The sequence below is a fragment of the Dendropsophus ebraccatus genome, chromosome 10 (genome assembly GCF_027789765.1).
Source record: "Dendropsophus ebraccatus isolate aDenEbr1 chromosome 10, aDenEbr1.pat, whole genome shotgun sequence".
NCBI lineage: Eukaryota > Metazoa > Chordata > Amphibia > Anura > Hylidae > Dendropsophus > Dendropsophus ebraccatus.
This window is the reverse complement of record NC_091463.1, coordinates 16,182,521-16,206,044: the sequence shown is the minus strand read 5'-3', so window position 1 is coordinate 16,206,044 and position 23,524 is coordinate 16,182,521. Positions and strand designations below refer to the sequence as shown.

At 43.5% G+C, this 23,524-nt stretch overlaps 1 protein-coding gene and 6 non-coding genes across 12 annotated transcripts in view; 6 read left to right on the top strand and 1 right to left on the bottom strand.

Annotated features, from left to right (window-relative positions):
• DNM1 (dynamin 1) overlaps nt 1-23,524 on the bottom strand; it is a 74,259-nt gene that overhangs the window by 37,857 nt on the left and 12,878 nt on the right. For all 6 annotated transcript variants that reach the window (XM_069943266.1, XM_069943267.1, XM_069943268.1 and 3 more), the window contains exons 2-10: nt 8,985-9,058; nt 6,682-6,831; nt 5,838-6,041; nt 5,653-5,751; nt 5,207-5,367; nt 4,589-4,731; nt 4,378-4,513; nt 4,225-4,292; nt 2,494-2,632 (exon numbers count right to left, since the gene is read on the bottom strand). In XM_069943266.1, the coding sequence (XP_069799367.1) occupies nt 2,494-2,632; nt 4,225-4,292; nt 4,378-4,513; nt 4,589-4,731; nt 5,207-5,367; nt 5,653-5,751; nt 5,838-6,041; nt 6,682-6,831; nt 8,985-9,058 (1,174 nt within the window). The remainder of the gene's footprint in view (nt 1-2,493; nt 2,633-4,224; nt 4,293-4,377; nt 4,514-4,588; nt 4,732-5,206; nt 5,368-5,652; nt 5,752-5,837; nt 6,042-6,681; nt 6,832-8,984; nt 9,059-23,524) is intronic.
• TRNAR-UCU (transfer RNA arginine (anticodon UCU)) lies at nt 14,832-14,916 on the top strand. Its single transcript is given in 2 exon segments — nt 14,832-14,868; nt 14,881-14,916. It is a non-coding gene; the product is annotated as a tRNA-Arg (tRNA).
• On the top strand, nt 15,814-15,899 carry TRNAR-UCU (transfer RNA arginine (anticodon UCU)). The gene is given in 2 exon segments: nt 15,814-15,850; nt 15,864-15,899. It is a non-coding gene; the product is annotated as a tRNA-Arg (tRNA).
• Nucleotides 16,894-16,979, top strand: TRNAR-UCU (transfer RNA arginine (anticodon UCU)). Its single transcript is given in 2 exon segments — nt 16,894-16,930; nt 16,944-16,979. It is a non-coding gene; the product is annotated as a tRNA-Arg (tRNA).
• On the top strand, nt 18,044-18,129 carry TRNAR-UCU (transfer RNA arginine (anticodon UCU)). Its single transcript is given in 2 exon segments — nt 18,044-18,080; nt 18,094-18,129. It is a non-coding gene; the product is annotated as a tRNA-Arg (tRNA).
• Nucleotides 20,316-20,401, top strand: TRNAR-UCU (transfer RNA arginine (anticodon UCU)). Its single transcript is given in 2 exon segments — nt 20,316-20,352; nt 20,366-20,401. It is a non-coding gene; the product is annotated as a tRNA-Arg (tRNA).
• Nucleotides 21,767-21,852, top strand: TRNAR-UCU (transfer RNA arginine (anticodon UCU)). The gene is given in 2 exon segments: nt 21,767-21,803; nt 21,817-21,852. It is a non-coding gene; the product is annotated as a tRNA-Arg (tRNA).

The following is a 23,524-nucleotide window of genomic DNA, read 5'->3' as shown; positions in this document are numbered from 1 at the left end:
CAGGATCTCTGGACACACTTATGAACACACATCCGTCTGGCTGAAGGAGCCCCCCGTATGTTTTTTGTGGTTTTTTTACCTTTTCGCTACACTTTCGGATGGTGGAGATCAGCTCACTTACTACCATATCCACACACTTCAGACTCGGCTCCTTCAGCTTCTGCACCTGCTTTTTCACAATGGCTTCAAAAGCGAGGTCAGGCGTGAAGAGTCCAGTCCTGTGCAATCCAAGGTGAACCCCAAAGGGGGTGCGGGACATACATCAAGACAAGAGGGGAGACGGGCAGAGAGAAGGTAGAGAAGAGCGCAATGAGGAAAGAGACAGGTGAGAGAGACACAGGAGGGTGAGAAAACACAGAGAAATACATGAGGCAAAATGAAAGGCGCTGCTCGGGAGCGGGTGAAGAGGGAGAGGGGTATTTAAAGGGGACTTCCTATGGTAGACTGCAATGAGACATGTCATCATAGTCACAGTAGTGGAATTCTCTCTGTTACGCCCCCAACTCCGATGGGCACCACTCCATTATATGCTGTATTATGGAAACCTTCAATGGGACAGTGGTCCCACATTAAGAGACCACCCGGTCTCCCAATATCTTAGCTCCTGAACCCCCAACAATGTGACTATGATAGCATTTCTCTCTGACATTAGAGTCTACCACAGTAAAGCTCTCCATTAGCCTAACCCTTCAGAGTCATAGGGTCAAACACTGGGAGATGGGGGGAATAAGGCAGATCTGTCCCTCTTTTTATAGGGACCGTGGCAAAAAGGAAGCCGGCTGCTTTGCAACTAAACCTAAGAGGATGTATAGTATTCCCTCTTCCGAAACGCACATTATTTCGACTCTCAGCTACGAATGTCTTGTGGGTCATTAGCAGAAATTGATCGACGTCCCAATGTGGCGACCTAGTTTGGCAACTTTCATTTAGGGTGCCTTCACACATACCGACTCGCAGCAGAAAACTCCCTGCGAGTTTCTGCTACGAGCCGAGGTCCTGGAAGGCCCCTATCACTACATACAAGCAGTGGTCTGAAAGACCGCTGCGTGTATGTAATGCAGCCGCCCCCTTAACCCCTTTGGCTCCCGCACCGGTCCCACACCACTGTCTCCATACATTACCTGGCTCTGGCTGCACGGGGTCCCAGGGTCCTGCTCTGCCGCCCAGCCAATCAGTGGCTGCGGCTGGGCAACACACTGATTGGCTGGGCGGCAGAGCAGGACCCCGGGACCCCATGCAGCCAGAGCCAGGTAATGTATGGAGACAGCGGTGCGGGAGCCGAAGGGGTTAAGGGGGCAGCTGCATTACATACACGCAGCGGTCTTTCAGACCACTGCTTGTATGTAGTGATAGGGGCCTTCCAGGACCTCGGCTCGTAGCAGAAACTCGCAGGGAATTTTCTGCTGCGAGTCGGTATGTGTGAGGGCACCCTCAGGGTACAAACACACACACCGTATACGCAGCAGATAAGCAGCAAATACGCAGCAGATCTGCAGCAGATTTGATGGTGCAGATTTGATGCTGTGTTCAGTTTAGATCTAATCTGCTGCGTATCTGCGGCGTATTTGCTGCGTATCGCAGCAGTAAATACGCTGCATATATGGTGTGTGTGTTTGTACCCTTAAGTCCACACGATTTTTGCACACAGCGCGTGTCCTTACCCTGCGATCGATTCTTATTGGTGTATGAGGCATTGCGACATCAGAAGAGGACAAAGAGAGACAGAAGAGTGTAGAAGATAGGGATAGAGAGATATAAATTGTCCAGGAAGTAATGACAAGTAATGGAAGGATGTAGGCAGGGACTACACTACTGCTAAAGGTAAGAACGACCCTACCTTCGCTACTCTAGTACGGCCTTACATGTACCTAGCAACTATTCTTAGCTTACTCTTACACTTAAAGGGGTTGTCCATGATCAGAAAAAGTAGTGTGATTTTCTTTTATTTATCTTTGCTCTAGAAACAGCGCCACCCTTGTCTATAGGCTGTATCTGGTATTACAACTCAGCTCACATTGCTGGAACTTGTTTCTAAATATGGACAACTTGTTTAAAGGGTTTTTTCGGGATAAGAGAAACATAGATGATTTCTTACAAAGACGCCACCCCTGTTGCAATACCCCACACAAACTGACAACAAGAGTGGCGCTGTTTCTGGAAGAAAGCAAGTATGGTGTTCTAATCCTGGATAACCCCAGGCTATAATACACTCTGATTGGAGACTATAAAGAACACCTCAATGCACACGTATTCTTTCACACACTCTCACCATACCGGTGGCTTTATGGCCCCTTTTCATGATACTTATTTCATGCACAAGGCCAAAGAGAGAGGACTATACTGTAAGGAGCATGCTCAGTAGAGGAGACTCAGCCAGCCGGACCGCAGAGCTCTGTGCTTTCTGACTGGCTGCGTCCTCAGATCATGCTGAGGTTGGGATATGACATATAATGGAACCGTTGCAACGTCCGGCTCTCGGTCCAGAAGGGTTACCTTCTTGGTGCACTGTCTAACGGTACTGATAAGCTCGGAAATGACCATGTCGACACATTTCAAGCACGGCTCTTTGATCTTCTTCACTTGCTTCTTGACGATGGTTTCAAAGGCCATGTCAGGTGTGAAGAGCCCAGTTCTAAACACCCGACAAAGTGAGGCAGGTAATAAGGAGAATATACAGCGTTACCCACCAGTCACTGCAATGTCATGAGCTTGAGGGGTTAACAATCTGGCTAATAAGGCAACGCCACTGGTAGCCACAAGGCAGTTTGAATACATTGGGGATCCTGACAGCTGAGGTGTGTATTATGAGGTTCTGCAGCAGCTGAGGTGTATCATGAGGTTCTGCAACAGCTGTGGTGTATTATGAGGTTCTGCAGCAGCTGAGGTGTATCATGAGGTTCTGCAATAGCTGTGGTGTATTATGAGGTTCTGCAGCGGCCAAGGTGTATAATGAGGTTCTGCAGCAGGTGAGGTTTATTATGATGTTCTGCAGCAACTGATGTGTATTATGATGTTCTGCAGCAGCTGAGGTGTATTATGATGTTCTACAGCAGCTGAGGTGTACTATGATGTTCTGCAGCAGCTGAGGTGTGTATTATGACGTTCTGCAGCAGCTGAGGTGTATTATGATGTTCTACAGCAGCTGAGGTGTATTATGAGGTTCTGCAGCGGCCAAGGTGTATTATGAGGTTCTGCAGCAGATGAGGTTTTTTATGATGTTCTGCAGCAACTGATGTGTATTATGATGTTCTGCAGCAGATGAGGTGTATTATGATGTTCTACAGTAGCTGAGGTGTACTATGATGTTCTGCAGCAGCAGCTGAGGTGTATTATGAGGTTCTGCAGCAGCTGAGGTGTATTATGAGGTTCTGCAGCAGCAGCAGCTCAGGTGTGTAGTATGACGGTCTGCAGCAGATGAGGTGTATTATGATGTTCTACAGCAGCTGAGGTGTACTATGATGTTCTGCAGCAGCAGCTGAGGTGTATTATGAGGTTCTGCAGCAGCTGAGGTCAGGGCCGATTCTGGGGTTTCTGCCGCCTGAGGCAAACCTGAGTTTCTGCAGCAACTGAGGTGTATTATGAGGTTCTGCAGCAGTTGATATGTGTATTATGATGTACAGCAGTTGAGGTGTGTAGTATTATGATGTTCTGCAGCAGCTGAGGTGTATTATGAGGTTCTGCAGCAGATGAGGTGTATTATGATGTACAACAGCTTAGGTGTATTATGAGGTTCTGCAGCAGATGAGGTGTATTATGATGTACAACAGCTTAGGTGTATTATGAGGTTCCGCAGCAGATGAGGTGTATTATGATGTACAACAGCTTAGGTGTATTATGATGTTCTGCAGCAGCTGAGGCATGTACAATGACACAGCTCTTCTGCAGGAAAAGATAAACAGGACCTCTGTATAATCATCAGATCCTGATATATGAATATGATATCAGATATGATATATGAATATGATGTCGATAGACATATACATTTATATGTACAATGAAGAGATGATTGAGGGAGGACTAAGCTTTACACATCTGCCTTATTCTCCCAGTGGCTGCGCCTACGATTCTAAGAAGGGCGAGGCATCACAAGCTAAAGGGACCTTTACGGGTATCAGTAGGGTTGGTGAAAATGAGGTCCTACATGGGGGGGGGGGGCTACAGAGAGCGAAGCGCAATAGTGCTAATACACATGCCACTTCGAGCCATTCAGCATGCTATACGTGCCTTATGCCATGGATGTTCTTGATGGCGTAGCTGATCTCCCTTCTCAGATCCTTCTCATCAAACTCCATCTGCGTTCAAGAGAATGAATTATAGCAGTGTATACTATATGTATATTATAGAAGAGAACCAACCAACCATAGGCCGTACTCATACCTTCACCAACTCAAAGGGGAAACGTTCATGGAAGATTCGATTAATCCTGGCACCACCAGAAAGCTCATAAGTATCGATCTGATCCCCGGAGCCCTCAATGCGCTTCTCAAAGTCGACAGCAAACTGTTGTACCATCCTGAAAGAACAAGAGGTGATGAAGGACGCCCGCTAAGGGCCTGGATTAGGGGACAGACTGGTCTCCACTACTCACTGAAGAAGAGCCTTGGTTTTACGGGCCGGGTCATCTGGACGGAAATGCTTATACTCCTCCACTTCCTTCTCAATGGAGAGAAGTTGGCTCTGCAGCCTGTTCCGCAGCCCCGGCAGAGTGTCCCGAATGTGATTGGTCAGTTGCTATTAAAAATAGTCGGGAAAAAAGGTGAATAGTAATGTCCTTCGACCCCACCACCTTAAAGGTAACGTGTCATCAGAAGATGATTTATTGTTTAAATCAAATAGATATATTTTACTAAGTATTTTTTAAGATAATCCTGAAACCTTGCAGTTTTCCTTCTGGCCACTAAGCCTAATAATATGATACAACTTCCTGTTCTGTAGAGAAATCATTTCACCAGGTGGCTATACATGACTATATAGATAATTTATTATAGATAATAGTCAGAGGTCAGCCTTCTCCCCTAACCTACACAATGACTTCTGCACAGGTCACTAAGCATGCCCACCACAGTCTCCCTTAAAAGTTAATAGGTTCACAGACTATTGACTACTACTTTCCCTGTGGCTGCTGTAAAGCATATTTTTAAATGCTGTTAACAAAGTAGAGAAGAAGCTCAGGAAATGTGTCCCCTTTTACAGAGTCTTTATTTACCTGATTGAGAATTTTCTGTAAGTACGGGGTCCCCATGCGGTCAGCAAATTGTCGGTAAGCTGGGTGTGACAAGAAGAACTTCCTTTCGGCAGCTAAAGCGGCTTGGATATCCTTCTTGCCATCTATGTCCTTCTGACTTCTGTTCACCACTCCAATGTAACCTGTTGTAGACCATATCAATGAATGGTGAGGCCTGGTCTATGACTAGAGACAACATAAGGCGAGGATAGGGAGCCTTCAGCCTTCAGCTGTTGCCAAACTACAATTCCCATCATGCCTGGACAGCCTTCGGCTGTCCAGGCATGCTGGGAATTGTAGTTTGGCAACAGCTGGAGGGCGATAGGTTCTCCATCCTTGACATAAGGCCTGAGTAATTTTAAGGGCCACCAATGTTCTGTTGTGGATGACTAGTTCTGACCATGGTAACATAAGAAATGGTTCCTCACCTCTCCTCAAAGGTAACAGTTTATTTTCCAAAATATCTCTAGCATCGGTCCCTTCATCCATCAGATCTAATTTGGTTATGACGCCTATTGTGCGCTGCCCTGCAAAAGAGACCAGACGTGTCTTATAGACTGAATCTGCCAACGGCTGAGCAAAAGAAATGCAAAACGGGGTCTGCCGGACCAACCTTGGGGATCCACTTCTTTGGCGATTTTCAAGGCATCAGAGTTTGCCAGATCGGAGTTAGCTGGAGATACGGCGAGGATGAGGCAGTTCTCCTTGGTCACAAACTGCATGAGCATATCACGGATCTGGGCCTCAATATCTGCAGGTTGGTCGCCTACTGGGACTTTAGTCATACCCGGGAGGTCGACCAGGGTCAGGTTAAGCACTAAGGGGAAAACAAAAAATAATATAGATTACTAGTGTTGAGCAAACGTGCTGAACCTGAACGCTCGGCATTTGACTCCCAGTGGCTGGAGAAGTTGGTTGCAGTCCTAAGGAGTCCTGGAAAATATGGTTACAGCCATAGGCCATAGGCTTTGTCAACATTTTCCAGGACTACCTAGGGCTGCATCCAACTTCTCCAGCCACTAGGAGTCAAATGGTGAGCGACGGGTTCAGCTTAACCTCAACGTTCGGCAAGTTTGTTCAACACAATGGATTACATGAAAACACGGAAAGTGTTCACCGTCACCCCACCACCATCTTACAGTCACTTCGGTGGAAAAAAAACTTAAACCTCAGCCCATTGCCAACCTCAGGGAGGGTCTGCCATACACAGAGGGACATCAATTAAAGCGAATGTATCACTAGGTACATCGATTTGTGTTTTTTTACATCATGGTCTATTCCGGCATGAAGCACTGGGGGTGGGTGTGACGATCTCCCCTCCCCTCTGTGACATGGCTCCATTGATTCTGTTCATGTAAAAACACAAAGCAATGTACCTAGTCATACATTAGCTTTAAGGTGGAAGTGAATGCGAACAAGAAGGACTAGGTCTTTCCCCACATGATCCCTAAACTCACCATTTGGAGAGTACACCCGAAGGTTTATTGGCACGGGAGAGATGCCCTTGTTAGACCCAGTGACTCTGTCAGTTTCCGCCTCAATTTCCATCCGGATTTCTTCAAAGTCCGTGAACTTTTTCCCTTTACAATGCAAGAATTCCCCATATTCTGGAATACAGTTACATAGCGTTGTATAAAAATATATTACATAGACATAAAAGTAGGACCTGAACTATTACAGTAGCTGAAGGCATCTTATACAATAAGAGATATAACGTGACAGAATAAGACAACTCGATGACTTATTGGGAACTTTTGATCTTTACTAGAGATGAGCACAGCATTTGATTACCGGTGGCTGAAGAAGATGGATGCAGCCCCAGGGAGTCCTGGAAAACATGTGGCCTATAGCCTATTTCTGTATCCATGTTTTCCCGGACTCTCTAGGGCTGCATCCAACTTCTTCAGCCTCCGGTAATCAAATGCTGCACGATCGGACTTGAGCATGCTGGAGTTGCGCTCATCTCTAATATGTACACATAAGATGACAGAATATCTCCAAGGTCTAATGCATTTATATTACAAGCCAGGTAGCCTTCCATCTACAGGGAAGAGTCTCGGTCATGACAGGTTTTCTTCCGGGCTAAACATGGAGAAAGCGATTGTCTGGGTGCACAGGAAGCAGCGCTATCTAATAACACGTCACACGTCACTGGTGCTGACAATGAGCTGGAAACAACCCTGAAATCTACTAATATTACATATCCTCTGCATTGGTTTCCGGGTCAGGGGGAAATTAGGAAAGGAAGAAGCAAGAGGCAGAGAGAGATAAGACGGAAACTGGGAATGCTGATAACAGACCAGGCCCGAAACTAGAGATTCTCTAAAAGCCGAGAACTATGAACATAAAATGATAATCGAAAGCATAGGAACCCCATAATAGTGATCACTACAGGGCCCCGTGACAGGTTCCCTATAGCAGGCCCCCATGATCATAAAAAACACAGGATACCCACAACAGTGATCCCTACAGGGCCCCATGACAGTAAGAACAAACAGGATCCCCATAACAGTGATACCGACAGGACCTCATGACAGTAAGAACACAAAGGATCCCCATAACAGTGATCCCTACATGGCCCCATGACAGTAAGAAAACACAGGTTCCCTATATCAGGACCTCATGATCATAAAAACCACAGGGCCCCTACAACAGTGATCCCTACAGGGCCCCATGACAGTCAGAACACACAGGATCCCCATAACAGTGATACCAACAGGACCTCATGACAGTAAGAACACACAGGATCCCCATAACAGTGATCCCTACAGGATTCCCATAACAATTAAAACCACAGGATCCTCATAACAGTGATCCCTATAGAACTACAATGACAGTGAAAACCATAGAATTCCCATAACTAAGATCTCTACAGAATTCCTATAACACAAGACCCCCAAAACATTCCCAACCACACAACCCCCTATAATAGTTATTACCACAGGACCCCATAATAGTGATTACCACAGGACCCCCATAATAGTGATTACCACAGGACCCACATAATAGTGATCCCTACATGGCCCCATACCAGGTTACCCATAATAGAACCCCATGATGATAAAAATCCCTACAGGACCCCATGACAATGAAAACCACAGGATCCCAATAACAGTGATCCCTACAGGACCCCCATAATAGTGATAACCACAGGATCCCCATAATAGTGATAAACACAGGACCCCCATAATGGTGAAAACCACAGGACCCCCAATAATAATGTTAACCACAGGGCCCCTATAATAGTGATAACCACAGGACCCCCATAATAGTGAAAACCACATGACCCCCATTATAGAGATAACCACAGGACCCCCATTATAGTGATAACCACAGGGCCCCTATAATAGTGATAACCACATGATTTCCCACCATTTATTATAGTACTATTAAAGTGCATAGGTCTCTCCCCAAACAGGCACCAAAAACCGCGGTACATGGCTGTGGTCAAGCTGTGAGACATGCCAGCCTTAGTACACAGAGAGGACAGTACATAAAGAAGATGGGAGGCCTATATATTTGCCAATAACCAGAGACAAAATGATGATCTAAATAGAATGACACCACCATGGTGGCACATGTTGAAATTCTTAAAGGGGCCACACATGCATAATAGGATGACCCCCAAATTGGATAAAAGAGATGCGTTAGATGAGGAGAGCCAGTAGTGTAGCACATAGTAACATTCAGCCATTGCATGCCGACCTTTGAGGACCATAGCTACCGTCCAATACCCTCCATGTTCTTGTATTGTTCTCACCTGTAGTGCTGTTCACCAGCTGCAGAACGAGGGGTCTACGGGTGACAATTCCAGATCCACGGGGCAAAAAATCCCTGAAATAGACAAAGACAGAAGATGAATAATAGAAGCAAATATGTTCTCTATATGTCCATCCCCCAAGTCAATTTTTCTTGACTATATTATAGGTCGGGTGGGTGGGTCTCCCGACTTTCCTCTGACAGATGAGCTTGGGGGAAAGAAGGATCAGGAATGCTGCATATCAATGCCCGATCCCTCTCTTTTTCATTTTTAATAGATCCCTCCATAGATGGGTTGTAAGGTTCTGTAAATGAGCACAGATCTCATGGATTACCACTTGTTTAGGGAGCCTATCAAATGGCTTAAAGATCTCTGGATCAGTCATGCGGCCCTTTAAGTTCATCATTCCTCTATTAATGTCTTCTAATGCTAACATGCTGGGGAGGCTCAGTATCAGTAACGCTGCATGCAGCAGGACTAGCAATATGTAACTGTCCTGGAACCAGAGCTTCAGCAGCCCTGCAGTTCCCGACACAGCCATTGGTGGAGGCAGAGGTGCTGTGTTGCCCATTACTGCTGCCACTCGGTGTAAAAATTAAGAAAAAAAAATTAAATGGGTACTCCTGAGAAATGTGCTCCTGTGCATGTCCAGAGGAGTAAAGGTTTTCTATGGGGATTTGCTCCTGCTGTGGACAGTTCCTGACATGGACAAAGGTGGCAGCAGAGAGCAGTGTGTCAGATTGGAAAGAATACACCACTTCATGCAGCAGCTGATAAGTACTGAAAGACTGGAGATTTTTTTTTTTTTTTTTTTTTAAAGGTGTCATTTACAAATCTATACAACTTTCTGCCCTCAGTTGATATCAAAGCATTTTTTTTTCTCCGGACCACCCCTTCAATAAAATCATATTACAAAGTTATATAACTTTATTATAGAAAAGTAAAAAGAAATATTCGCTGGAATACCCCTTTAACAGTGTATAAAAACTATATTACTAAAATGATATCTTGTTCAAGGCTACTTATATGCACGGAGTCAGAATCCCTTTAAGCGTAAGCTGCACTATTCACCCCAATGCTTTGTACAATGACCTGGAGAGTGTAATGTAATTCTGAGAGTACTGTGATACTGAGATAATGTGACTGTATAGATGTTATCACAGGATGGTTCACATAGATCCCAGGTCACGCTGCTTCCCGGCTCCCTCCCTTATACTTTACACTGCAGCACTACCTGTTCAGATTGTCATATATCCTGCATACTATACAATATGACAGGGCATATAAAGCTATGATATACCAGCTCCTTATAGATAACTGCATTTGATTCCTGAGACTTGCACAGTGTTATTGATCATTCCTCTAATACCCTTCTGATTGACATCTTGTTCAGCTTGAGTCCTCGCACAATAATGATCCTATAATTCTATACATCTCTCCTCTCTGCAACCTAATCGATAGCGCGGGATCATGTGTGTTCCTCGCATTGTACAGGAGCCGCGTCTACTCACACAAAACCACTCAATTATTCATTGTCTTCAGGTTCCCAGCCAGGAAACTGAGCGATGGTGTCATGTGCTTAGAGACAGAAAACCTGCCACAGACGCCTCTGGCTCACAGTGCTGTGTGCATCGTGCTATAGGGTTAAAATAACTAAAAAAAATAAACTATGTGCAATAGTCTAGTAACACACTGCTCACAATTATAGAGAAGCACACTATACCAAAATAATTGAGCTGTTTGTATTGTATTGGGTGTAAACATCCATAGTGCAGGGAGAAAATCATTCCAGATTATAATAACCTATAGATCTCCCTTTAGCAACGATCACTTCTGCCAAATGTCACAAACATTGAGGAGGAATTTATGACAGTCCCTTCTGCAAATGTGTTTCAGTGCATCCATATTGCCGGGATGCCAGTGTATACTGCCTTCTGCAGGTTAGGCATCTCTATAAGGTGAAGGCTCAGACTGGGCCATTCCAAAATGCAAGTCTTCATGTTCTTCAACCACCGTTTATTTGGGGCAACAAAGTTCAAGTCTTCATGTTCTTCAACCACTGTTTATTTGGGGCAACAAAATTGTCCTGATTGTTATTGATGGCAGGAAATCTCCTGCCTTTTAACATGAAGCCATTTGCTATCAGTGGTTATTGTTCATGCCAGAGTAATAGATCTATTGGTTTTCCTTTGATCTGGCTCCTGGCCCTTGGGTTATTTAAAGCATACCTGTCATCAGGCCCGGACTGACAATCTGTAGTACAGGGCAGATTCCTGGTGGGCCGCACAGATTGCAAATCAGTTGGCTGTCTGCTCTATGTGTAACTAATCTGAAAGCTGGCAGAGAGCTGCCATCCCTGCTACAGCTGTATAACAAAATATCACCATGTGTGATCAGCAGGACAGTGGCGATTGTGTTGAGTGCAGGCCTGGCAAGTGCAGGCAAGGTCCTGAACTGATCATATTGGGACCTCGCAGCTTTGGTTCTGCCCCCTCTTCTTACCATGTGTCTTCTTCCCTATCTGACTGCTGTGGTCTGGTGAGAGCTCTGACTAAAGTTGGATCACTCTTTCGGTGTAGGAAGGATGACAATGCTAGGAGAGGGAGGTCAGGTAGGTCAAAAGTCACATGACAGCATAAAACACAGCACATTCCCTGCATTGCTGCTCTGGACAGTTTACACCCTTACAGGCAGCTAATGTTCCCCAACCTGTGGGTTGCCTAGGGGGCCCAGTATACATGATGCTGTTATATTTAGTATACACATCTCCCATCTAGTCTGAAGTAGGATAATACTCTGCAGAGCCTGTGTTGACCTAGTCCACCATATGGTCACTGTATGGTAGTATAGATGATATTGGTGCTTGTATAGTGGTAGCACACAGTTTATCCTGACCCTGAAGTGAATGTAGGCCTCTACCTGTTTGAACAGAAGTTTTATTTTCCTTCTTGTGTTGATGGTGAATAGTAAAGTAAAATACACTGCAGCACACAATATGCACCATTATGTCTCCATGGTATAGTGGAGGGGGCAATATGGTTTGTGGGCTGAAGGGGTTTGTGCGCCAGGGCTGCTTTTTAGTTTCAGTCTGGCCCTGTCTGTCATTTAGAAAAAAAACTTTTAAAACGTCACAGAGACAAATATTGGGTGGTGTAGTGGTCATGCTCGATTACTTCAGCCCAACTTCCATTGAGCTGAATGTGAGCTGAGCTGCAGTAACCCAGCATGACCACTACACAATGTATGGCACTGTCTCCTTCTGTCTTTGTGTATATTGGCACCTCGGCTCTGAATGTTAGCATAACCATGGATTGATCTACCGCCACGTTTTTGCTTTTGTAACCTTCTCCAGCTTTATGCGTCTTTATAACGCATCTTGTTTGCATCAAGGTGTGAATCACGCTAACCATAGTAGCCATACTACTGTGTGTATTATGTAATGGACAGCTCTTGCAGTCACTTCCTTTTTTCCCCCTGCACTGTCCATGTTTACTCAGTCCAGCCAATCAAGACAGGAGATGAAGAATTACAACGTTCCAGCTGGAATGAATGAGTCTTCTATATAGGTTATCTATAAGGGTTATTGACAGTATGAACAGACATGTTGGGTCCTTCAGAGCAGGAAATCCCTTGTAGGCTATTAAGGCTACAGTATATAGTATAGTCTTAACAATGTGGACTCCTGTATGATAAGAAAATATTATTACGTTACAGTTATAAAGGTCTAATACAGGAGCCTAGCAAGGCGCTGTTCCCTTTAACCTCTGAACTTACACAGATGAGCAGGGGCTGTGACTGTATAATCCCAGGCTATCTGGTAAAGTAATCTTGTTGTGCACAACATCAATCTGCACCTAAGGTAAAGCCGGATTAGAGAACAGAAAAATAGAGTGCGAGCCTGGGATAGGAGGAGTAGGAGAAAGACGGCGGTGTGACTGTAGTACACAAGCCTGTATATACATATGTATATAGATGTACATAGGGATCTAAGTGGGTATCTACTATAGAGGCGGGGGGGGTGCTTTATGGCCCGTGGTGAGAGGGGGGTTGGACAGGTTCATTATCTAGTATGTATATCTATCTGTTTATGGATATATAAGGAAGCATTGACTCCAGTATGTTTCTCTTATATACAGTGACTGCAAGGTATCTTTACTCATACTATGGTTATAAACAGAGGATCAGCTGACTATGACGCATCACATCATATACCACGACTGTCACAAAAAATCCATCTTCTATCACTTTATGGAACATAAAAAAAAGTGCTATTTGGCATAAAGCATAGTCACTATGTTCAGTACTTTTATATATGCATAATGCTGTGTGATATTATATATGCTGTACATGTGACACTATTATATATCTACTATATGTGGCACTATTATATACGTACTGTGCGTGGCACTATTATATATACACGATGTTGTGTGATATTATATATGCTGTGTGTGTGGCACTGTTATATATCTACTATGTGTGGCACTATTATATACGTACTGTGCGTGGCACTATTATATATACACGATGTTGTGTGATATTATATATGCTGTATGTGTGGCACTAATATATATCTACTATATGTGGCAGTATTATATATGTACTGTGCGTGGCACTATTATATATGCAAGATATTGTGTGATATTATATATGCTGTATGTGTGGCACTAATATATATGTACTATATGTGGCACTATTATATTATAAATTCTGTATGTGTAGCACTCTAATATACAGTATGTACAATATTGTGTAATATAAAATATTACACAACATTGTGCATATATAATAGCGCTACACATAGTACATATATAATAGTGCCACATATAGTGCATATGTAATATTATTCAACATTGTGCATACATAATAGTGCTACACAATGTGTTTGGCCCTATTATATATGCATGGGGTTTGGCACTATTATACATACACTGTGTTTGGCAATATTATATATGCACTGTGTTTGGAACTATTATATATGCACGGTGTTTGGCACTATTATATATGCACTGTGTTTGGCACTATTATATTACACTGTGTATGCACTAGGTTTGGTAATATTATACGAGCACAATAGTTTTCACAATTATGTAGAATGTTGTATAATATTATATATACACTATGTCTTGTTATTTAAAGGGGTAGTGCGGTGCTAATGATTTATTCACAAAATAACACACATTACAAAGTTATACAACTTTGTAATGTGTGTTATGTTTGTGAATGGCCCCCTTCCCCGTGTTCCCCCCACCCACGCTAGACCTGGAAGTGTTTGTGTTTGTGTCGACCTCCGTCCGCCATCTTGGGACAATGACGTCGTCTTCGGGAGGCCGTCCGAACTGCTCCATCCGTCCCTCATGCCGGCCCCCCTATGCCGCATCATCAGCTGCTCAGCCGCGATTGGCTGAGCATAACTGTGCTCAGCCAATCGCGGCTGAGCAGCTGATGACGCGGCATAGGGGGGCCAGCATGATGGACAGGTGGAACAGTTTAGCCGACCTCCCGAAGACGACGTCATTGTCCCAAGATGGCGGATGGAGGTCGACACAAATGCGGTAAGTATAATGCACCAACACTTCCAGGTCTAGCGTGGGTGGGGGGAACACGGAGAAGGGGGACATTCACAAACATAACACACATTACAAAGTTGGTTAATGTGTTATTTTGTGAATAAATGATTAGCGTCGCACTACCCCTTTAAACATACACATCATATGTGGTACTATTATTTATACACTAGGATTGCTAATATATATGCAGTACGACAACAATGTCCTGACCTCCTAAGTTGTCGATGAGGGGCAGGTCAGCTGTGATCTGTGCGTCTCTAAAGTATTGCTAGCAGCTGGCTCTGTGGCGCAATGGATAGCGCATTGGACTTCTAGTGTCTGTAGACATTCAAAGGTTGTGGGTTCGAGTCCCACCAGAGTCGCATTTTGCACTGGGGGGACCTAACGTATCTTATGTCCTAAAAATACCGAATTTCATCCCAATGACTCTTCTAAACAATCCATGCGTTCTATGACGACATTGCGGTTCCAGGTAATTTTCGGCTTGGATTAACAAGCAGGAGCCTCAACCTGTCAACACCATAAGTTTGAGTATAAAGTGCGGCTGAGCCAAACACATCACCGCCATATAGGTCTGCAAACATTTCATTACTACAGTCTTCCCTAAAATGTAAAAAAACCTAACCAGGTACACAGAAAAATGATCCTCAATGACGACCATCATGGTGACTATTACAGGATCTATAAGCGGTTGTCACCTCATTTGTATATCGGTCCTGGACCTTCTGAGCTGCCATTATTGTGCAGTGCGACCTGGACCGTGTATTATGTTGTTCATTATTACAATATACTTGAGCACGGATCTCTTGACGCCACAACCAGTTTTATTCCATAAGTTTTAGCTTGTTTCACTACTGTGATTACTCAGGCTGCTGTAAAAGAAAAAAAAAATACTCACCTCCCCTACTCCCCTGCTGCTGCTGTTTTTATGGAGCCTGATCCCACTGAGCAGCACTTCCTGGTGTTGGTGTCAGTATAAGGAGTTGCCTGCTGAGCCAATCACTGATCACAGTGGTCTCCTGTCTCAGCCACTGATTGGCTAAACGGCCAACTGCTGACACCATGAAGTGCTGAGCAGTCGGACCAGGCTTCCTGAGAATAATGGCAGTGGGAAAGGGTACAACTACTGCCATGACAGCCCAACAAATGTTACTAAATCTATGAAAGCCATAGAATTATGTCGAACAAATAATATAAAATTTTATAACAAAAATCACATTCTTTGGTGAAAAAACGGTCATTCATGTGTGGCAGAATCTGGCTCTGTGGTGCAATGGATAGCGCATTGGACTTCTAGTGTCATGCAGACATTCAAAGGTTGTGGGTTCGAATCCCACCAGAGTTGTCTTTTGTTCTGGGTGGAACGAATATATCTAATATCCTTTGTCACTTTAAAGGGGTACTCTGGTAAAAAAAACAAAAAAAAAAAAACCAATATCCAATCAATCATAAACATAGTTTTTACATTTACCATCCCGCCAGAGCCAGAGAGATTTCCAGGTCCCTGAAGCTCTGGTTGGTAGCTTCCTTTTTTCTTCACTTCCTGGTTTGGGCTGTCCCATGATGCACTTTGTCTCCTGTGATGTCTTACTGACTCTATAAAACTGTTAGATTGCTTACAGCTTGCTGAGCCATTCAGAGCTAAGCCACCTGAGTCATCTGACAGAGGGAGGCTGGCCTAACAGGGCTTAGACACGCCTCCCTCTTGATGATGTCATTGTCACAAAATGGCTGCCACAGAGCAGCCTGGGGTCAACAGTCATTAGGTAAGGAGGAGTTTACTTCACTTCCTGGTAGGGGGTTGAGAGGGAAAAAGATAGGGAAGGGGGGCAGATAGATGATTGAAGCATATTACAAAATTATATAACTTTGTAATGTGTTTCAATTACTGGGAAAAAGCTTTTCACTGGAGTACCCCTTTAAACAATATTTAGGTTTGTTACTTTAAAAAAAAATCACAAAATAATTTTGTGAATTTTTGGTTAATTGCATATTGAGATTGTTATTCTATGCTAAATTAATAATTGTAAGGAAATGGATCTCCCCTCGGATACAATGGGATTGTTGTGTGTCAGTATATGAAACAATTTATAACCAAGGATAAGGATGATAGGAAAGTTTTTTCTGTTTTTTTACTGGGGATGTTTTATGAAAAATTACATATTAAATAACATATTGTGACACTGATGACAAGGCTGTGATTCCATTGACTGTTTATAGTCCAGGCCCATAACCTCAGTGACTTCAGAGCAAAACTCTGACTGGATACAGTCACATGTTGCTGCATCCAAAAAAAACAGTCAGTGATGGGTTCAGTCACAAACATAGGTGCAGTGTCTGGCTCTGTGGCGCAATGGATAGCGCATTGGACTTCTAGTGTCTTGTAGACATTCAAAGGTTGTGGGTTCGAGTCCCACCAGAGTCGTCTTTTACTAATCATTCTAAAATCTTCCAAATTATGATGTGTCATATAAACAATCTGCACGATCATAACGCCTAAAATATCCACACAAGATGTATAAAGAGTCAGCGATACTCACTACCTCCTACACAGTAATATCTAAGGCCTAATAATACTGCTGTCTATGCAGGACAGATGCCATCACGGAGAGGAGGGTCCAGGATTAATGGAGTTTTGTCATTATACTGTATGTAATAAATAATGTAATGTAATAATAATAAATATTATGTTTCTTGTTCATTGTTTTTTATTATTATTGTTTATTGTTTTATATATATATATATATATATATATGTTTCTCTAGTGTATCCACCTTGATATCCGTGGTGTACAAACGTTTCACCTGTAATGGTTCTCCTTGGGACCTGCCGCCTACTTTGTACACAGCTGTGTTGTATTAAAAATGAAAAATGAAATGAAAATTAGAATAAAATTATATTTTTATTTTATTTGACTGTTTTAAAAAAATTTAGACCTTAAAAAAAAAGTGGTTAAAATCGATCTATTCCCACCCTTATAACGCTGTTATTTTTTGGTCTATGGGGCACCATGATTTGTACTTTCTATCGGTAGCTTGCTTGCGTATATGTGACTTTTAGATCACTTTTTATTACAATTTTCCCGCATTTGATGTGACAAAAAACAGCAATCTTGCACTTTGGCGGGTTTGTGCGCTTTACGCTGTTAACTGTGCGAGATCAAGAATGGGATCATTAATAGTTTAGGTGATTACGGCCGCGGCTACAGCAAATATGTTTATTTAGGCTGGTTTCACACTGTGTTTTTGCAATCTGTTATTTTTTTCATCCGTTTAATGCAAAAAAAAAAAAAACGTATTAAAAAAGAATGAAAAAAAGATGCAAGTGCATCCATTTTGATCCGTTGTATCTCGATTACTCTTATAAACAATCCATATATATATATATATTCTAGCAAATCACATTCTTTGTTGCAAAACTGTACAACAGCTGTAAACCAGTCAGTGATGGATTCACTCACACAAGCTCCACAGAAAGGGATTGGCAGCTGGCTCTGTGGCGCAATGGATAGCGCATTGGACTTCTAGCGTCATGTAGACATTCAAAGGTTGTGGGTTCGAGTCCCACCAGAGTTGCATTTTACATGTGGTATAACTAATCATTCTAAAATCTTCCCAATTATGCAGCTTCACCTAAATCAGTCATATAAACAATCTGCATTAAAAAAAAATTCTACGCAATGTATATAGAATTATAGAGAGTCACCAATACTCACTACCTCCTACACAGTGAAACCTTAGACCTCAGTCTAAAAATACTTCCTTCTGCTGTCTGTGTAGGACAGATGTCAACAAGGGGTTAAGTCAGCGCCACATATACAGTAACATGGAGAGGAGAGGATAACCTGACATTATACTGTATGTAGTAAGGTTTGGTGTGTTTTTCAGGGTACATCATTCTTCCTCATCTCCGCTTGCTGTCAGTGAATGGGGACATTAGGCTTAAACCTTGGATTACCCCCCACCAGTAATGATCTCCCGCCAGTACCCATCTCTTGCCAGTTCTGAACCCCCACCAGTAATGATCTCCTGACAGTACCGAACCCCCACCAGTAATGATCTCCCGCCAGTACCCATCTCTTGCAAGTACCGATCTCCGGCCAGTACCGATCCCCCGTTAGTACTGATCCCCCACCAGTGTCGATCCCCCACCAACAATGATCCCCCGCCAGTACCCATGCCCTGCCAGTAATGATCCCCTGCCAGTAATGATGCCCTGCCAGTACCCATCCCCCACCAGTAATAATCCCCTGCCAGTACCCATCCCCCACCAGTGCTGATCCCCCACTAGTAATGATCTCCCCCGCCAGTACAGTTCCCCTGCCAGTACTTTCCCCCCACCAGTACCGATCCTTCACAAGTACCAATCCACTGCCGCTACTTATCCCCCCTGGCGCCAGTATTGATCCACGGCCAGTACTAATCCCCTGCCAGTAATGATCTCCCATCAGTAACAATTTCTGCCAATGAGACCCCGCTGCCATGACTACCTTCCTTCATTGTGACACATAGGAAATGCCCGCTCAGCCAATCACAGAAGACAGGAAGAGCTGACTGCAGGGACAGGCACCAGCACAGGATCAGTGCCAGATGTGTAACAAAAATGTCCGTCCAAAATACTCCTCCAAGACCAACAACTAAAGTGGCAATCTTTATAAAATTCCATTATCCCTCCTGCTATCACGTCTGACCCACGCCTTGCCTGCCCACCTGAGCTGTGTAAATGTAAGTCATTATTTCTAGCCCATGTGACCAGAACATACATAGAAAGTAAAGATCATTGTTTGAAGAGCAGAGGGCCATGAATGAGATGAGAACGCCCTTGGGATTGTGCGTTCTATGACGACTTTGCAGTTCCAGGTCATTATCACTTGTATCACCAAGCAGGGGCCTCAACCTGTCAACACCATAGGTTTGTGTACATCACCGCCATATAGGTCTGCAAATATTACATCATTAGAATCTGCCCTAAAGTGTAAAAGAAATAACCAAGTACACAGATAAATGATCCTTGATGTGCAGTTTCCATCTATGCAGAAAATTGCTATTTAGAGTAATGAATATACTCAGACTGCTGTAAAAGAAAAAAAAAACATACTCACCTCCCCTACTCCCCTGCTGCTGCTGTTCTCATGGAGCCTGATCACACTGAGCAGCACTTCCTAGTATCAGTGTCCGTATAAGGAGTTGCCGGCTGAGCCAATCAAAGGCCACAGTGGTCTCCTGTCTCAGCCACTGATTGGCTAGATGGGCAATTCCTCATTACACCAGTAAGTGCTGTGCAGTGGGATCAGGCTTCCTGAGAATAGTGGCAGTGGGGAGCGGGGAAAGTGAGTATATGTTTTTTTTTTTTTAAAGAAGCCTGAACTGAATTATTTAGAAAAAAATACTCCCTAGAAAACTCCTAACCTAAAACCTGCTAGGAATAGAGTAACAAGTCATCAGGGTGGCAGCTCCCAGACCTGCCAGATTTCATCGATCAGTCAAATAACATAAAGGATCATTCTGCCATCCTCCTATTATACCTTGCCTCTGGCAGAGTGCGGTACGACTACTGCCATGACAACCCAACAAATGTTACTAAATCTATGAAAGCAGCAGAATTATTCAGAAACTGAAAATATCTCGGAAATTTCTAGCGAATCACATTCATTGGCGCAAATTTGTATAATGTATAAAAAAAAATTGTCAGTGTCGAAATCAGTGCTTCACGCAGGCTCATACATTCTGAGAAACTGTTATTCACATTCAGCATGACAGCTGGCTCTGTGGCGCAATGGATAGCGCATTGGACTTCTAGAGTCATATAGACATTCAAAGGTTGTGGGTTCGAGTCCCACCAGAGTCGCATTTTGCAGTGGGTGGAACTAACGTTTCTAATATCCTAAAATATGTAATTTCATCCTAATTCCTCCCCTAAACAATCTGTGCATTCTACTACAACTTTGTAGTTCCAGGTCATTATCACTTGGTAAAACCGTGGGCCTTAAAGGGATTGTCCAGCCACAATCTTTTTCTTTCAAATCAACTGGTGTCAGAAAGTTATATAGATTTGTAATTTACTTGTATTAAAAAATCTTAAGTCTTCCCATACTTCTTAGCTGCTGTATGTCCTGCAGTAAATGTTTTATTTACAGTATGACACAGTGCTCTCTGCTGACATCTCTGGCCGAGACAGGAACTGTCCAGAGCAGGAGAGGTTTTCTATGGGGATTCATAGAAACCCAAGACAGAGTTCCTGTCTCGGCCAGAGGTGGCAGCAGAGAGCACTGTGTCAGACTGAAAAGAAATCAACATTTTCCGCAGGACATACAGCAGCTGATGAGTATGGGAAAACTTATGATTTTTTTTTAGTAGAAGTAAATTACAAATCTATATAACTTTCTTACATCAGTTTATTTGAAAGAAAAAGATTTTTGCCGAACAACCCCTTTAACCTGTCAACACCATAGGTTTGTCTCTTAAGTACGTCTGAGCCAAGTACATCACCGCCCTATAGGTCTGCAAACATTTCATCATTACAGTCTGCCCTAAAATGTTAAAAACCTAACCAAGTACACAGAAAAATTATCCTCTATGACGACTATCATGGTGACTATTACAGGGTCCATAAGGGGTTGTCACCTCATTTGTATATAGGTCCCGGGCCATCTGAACCTCCATTATTATGCAGTGTGACCTGCACCGTGTATTATGTTGTGTATGCTTACAGTTTACTATTACAATATACTTGTGCACAGATCTCTTGGCGCCACAACCAGTTTATTTCCGTAACTTTTAAATTGTTTCCACCTATGCAGAAAATTACTACTGTGACTCCCAGAAATGAATATACTCAGGCTGCTGTAAAAGAAAAAAAACATACTCACCTCTCCTACTCCCCTGCTGCTGCTGTTCTCATGGAGTTGTCTGCTGAGCCAATCAGTGGTCACAGTGGTGTCCTGTCTCTGATTGGTTAAACGGGCAACTGCTGACACCAGGAAGTGCTGAGCAATCGGACCAGGCTTCCTGACAATAATGGCATTGGAGGGCGGAACAACTACTGCCATGACAACCCAACAAATGTTACTAAATCTATGAAAGCAGCAGAATTATTCTGAACAAACAATATAAAATTTTATAGCAAATCACATTCTTTTGTGTGAAATTGTATAACGTATAAAAAATTGTCAGTGATTGGGTCAGTGCGTCATTCATACTTGCAGCAGTATCTGGCTCTGTGGCGCAATGGATAGCGCATTGGACTTCTAGTGTGATGCAGACATTCAAAGGTTGTGGGTTCGAGTCCCACCAGAGTCGTTTTTTTGCAATTATAATATATATATAATTACACTACTAAAATCTCCGAAACCATGATGGGTCATCTAAATTAGTGGTACAAACAATCGGCATGATCGTAGCACCTAGAAAATTGACGAAACAGATACAAAGCTGCTAATACTCACTAATTTCTACACGGTGAATCCTTAGGCTCAGACCTTAGTCTAAATATACCTCCTCTCCTGTCTATGTACAACAGATGTCAACAAGGGGTTAAGTCATAGTAACATGCATAAAAGCGACTCTGTACACACAATCTGACCCCCCCCCCCCCCCAAAATCACTTGTACCTTCAGATAGCTGCATTTAATCTAAGATCTGTCCTGCGGTCCGTTCGGCAGGTGATGCAGTTATTGTCCTAAAAAACTACTTTTAAACTTGCAGCCCCTATGCCTTAACTTTGCACCACCCCTCTGTCCCTTCTCCCCACTCTCTTCATCATTAGCAATGCCACTGGAACATTTTCAACATGCTGAACATTGCACAGGTGCTTAAAGATCCAGCCCATGTGCTGACACAGGTGAGGAATAGAGGACAATCTGCCTGGAGCATTCCTAATGATGAGGAGGGTGGGGAGGAGGGACAGAGGGGTGGTGCAAAGTTAGGGCACAGGTACTCCCGTTTGGCACGGGGCTGTAAGTTTAAAAGTTGTTTTTTAGGACAATAACTGCATCACCTACCGAATGGACCCCAGGACAGAACTCGATATCTGATCATCCCCTATTATCACACTCACAGGAAGCTGAGATATGAGGAGCTATTTACAGAGGTGTCATGTTTAAGGTGATAAGTGATAAGCATATGGAGAGAGATGTCAATCACTCAGAAGGACCGCCCACTTGACTACTAAGCCAAAATGAGCAGAGGATAAATGACAAGTTATCCTATATATATCCTCTATATACCAATCCGCTCAGCGCCTTCTGCTCTTTACCACGCTGCCCGTCCTGTCTTACTTGATCCCTGGGATGGGTTTTATTGCCCCTTTCAATGATAAGCTGTATGACTGCTTCAGCCATCTTTTGCTTTAGCAGTCACATATCTTAAATGTTTATGTATTTCTAGCGGCCTCTTACAAATTTCTTATATTTTAAATGGAGTCTGAAGCCCTGGGGCCAACTGGTGGATCAGGGAACCATAGGAGCATAGGAAACAATGGGAGCAGGAGGAGGTGAGTATACTGTTTTTTTTTAACAAAAGATCGGGAAGATTTCCGAATCTTATGCTTAAAGGTGCTTTACCACCAAGGACACCTATCCCTATCATATCTTCAGAATGTGAACACCTGACTGCTGCTACATTTATTGTCTATGGGTGTGCTGTGCTATCTTTAGGCATTCCCATAAAGAGTTACAAGAGTTAAAGATTACAAGAGTATGTACACTGCGGCTCCAACACCTAGCTCAGCCCGCTACCTCCCCCAGGTATTCCCGCTGCATACTAATGAGCTCTTTCTCTCTCCACAAAGGCCATACCTGTTCCCCCCTCCCCCACCCCTTATGGTGGCCATCTTGACTAGCCTGCAACCACCTACCACTACTATTACAATTGGACTCAAACTACTACCCCGCTAAGAACCCCCACTAACTGTCGTGGCCGCAGAGGCCCCCCTTATGGCTCCTCGTCGGGAGGCCTCTTTTATCTTCCAACT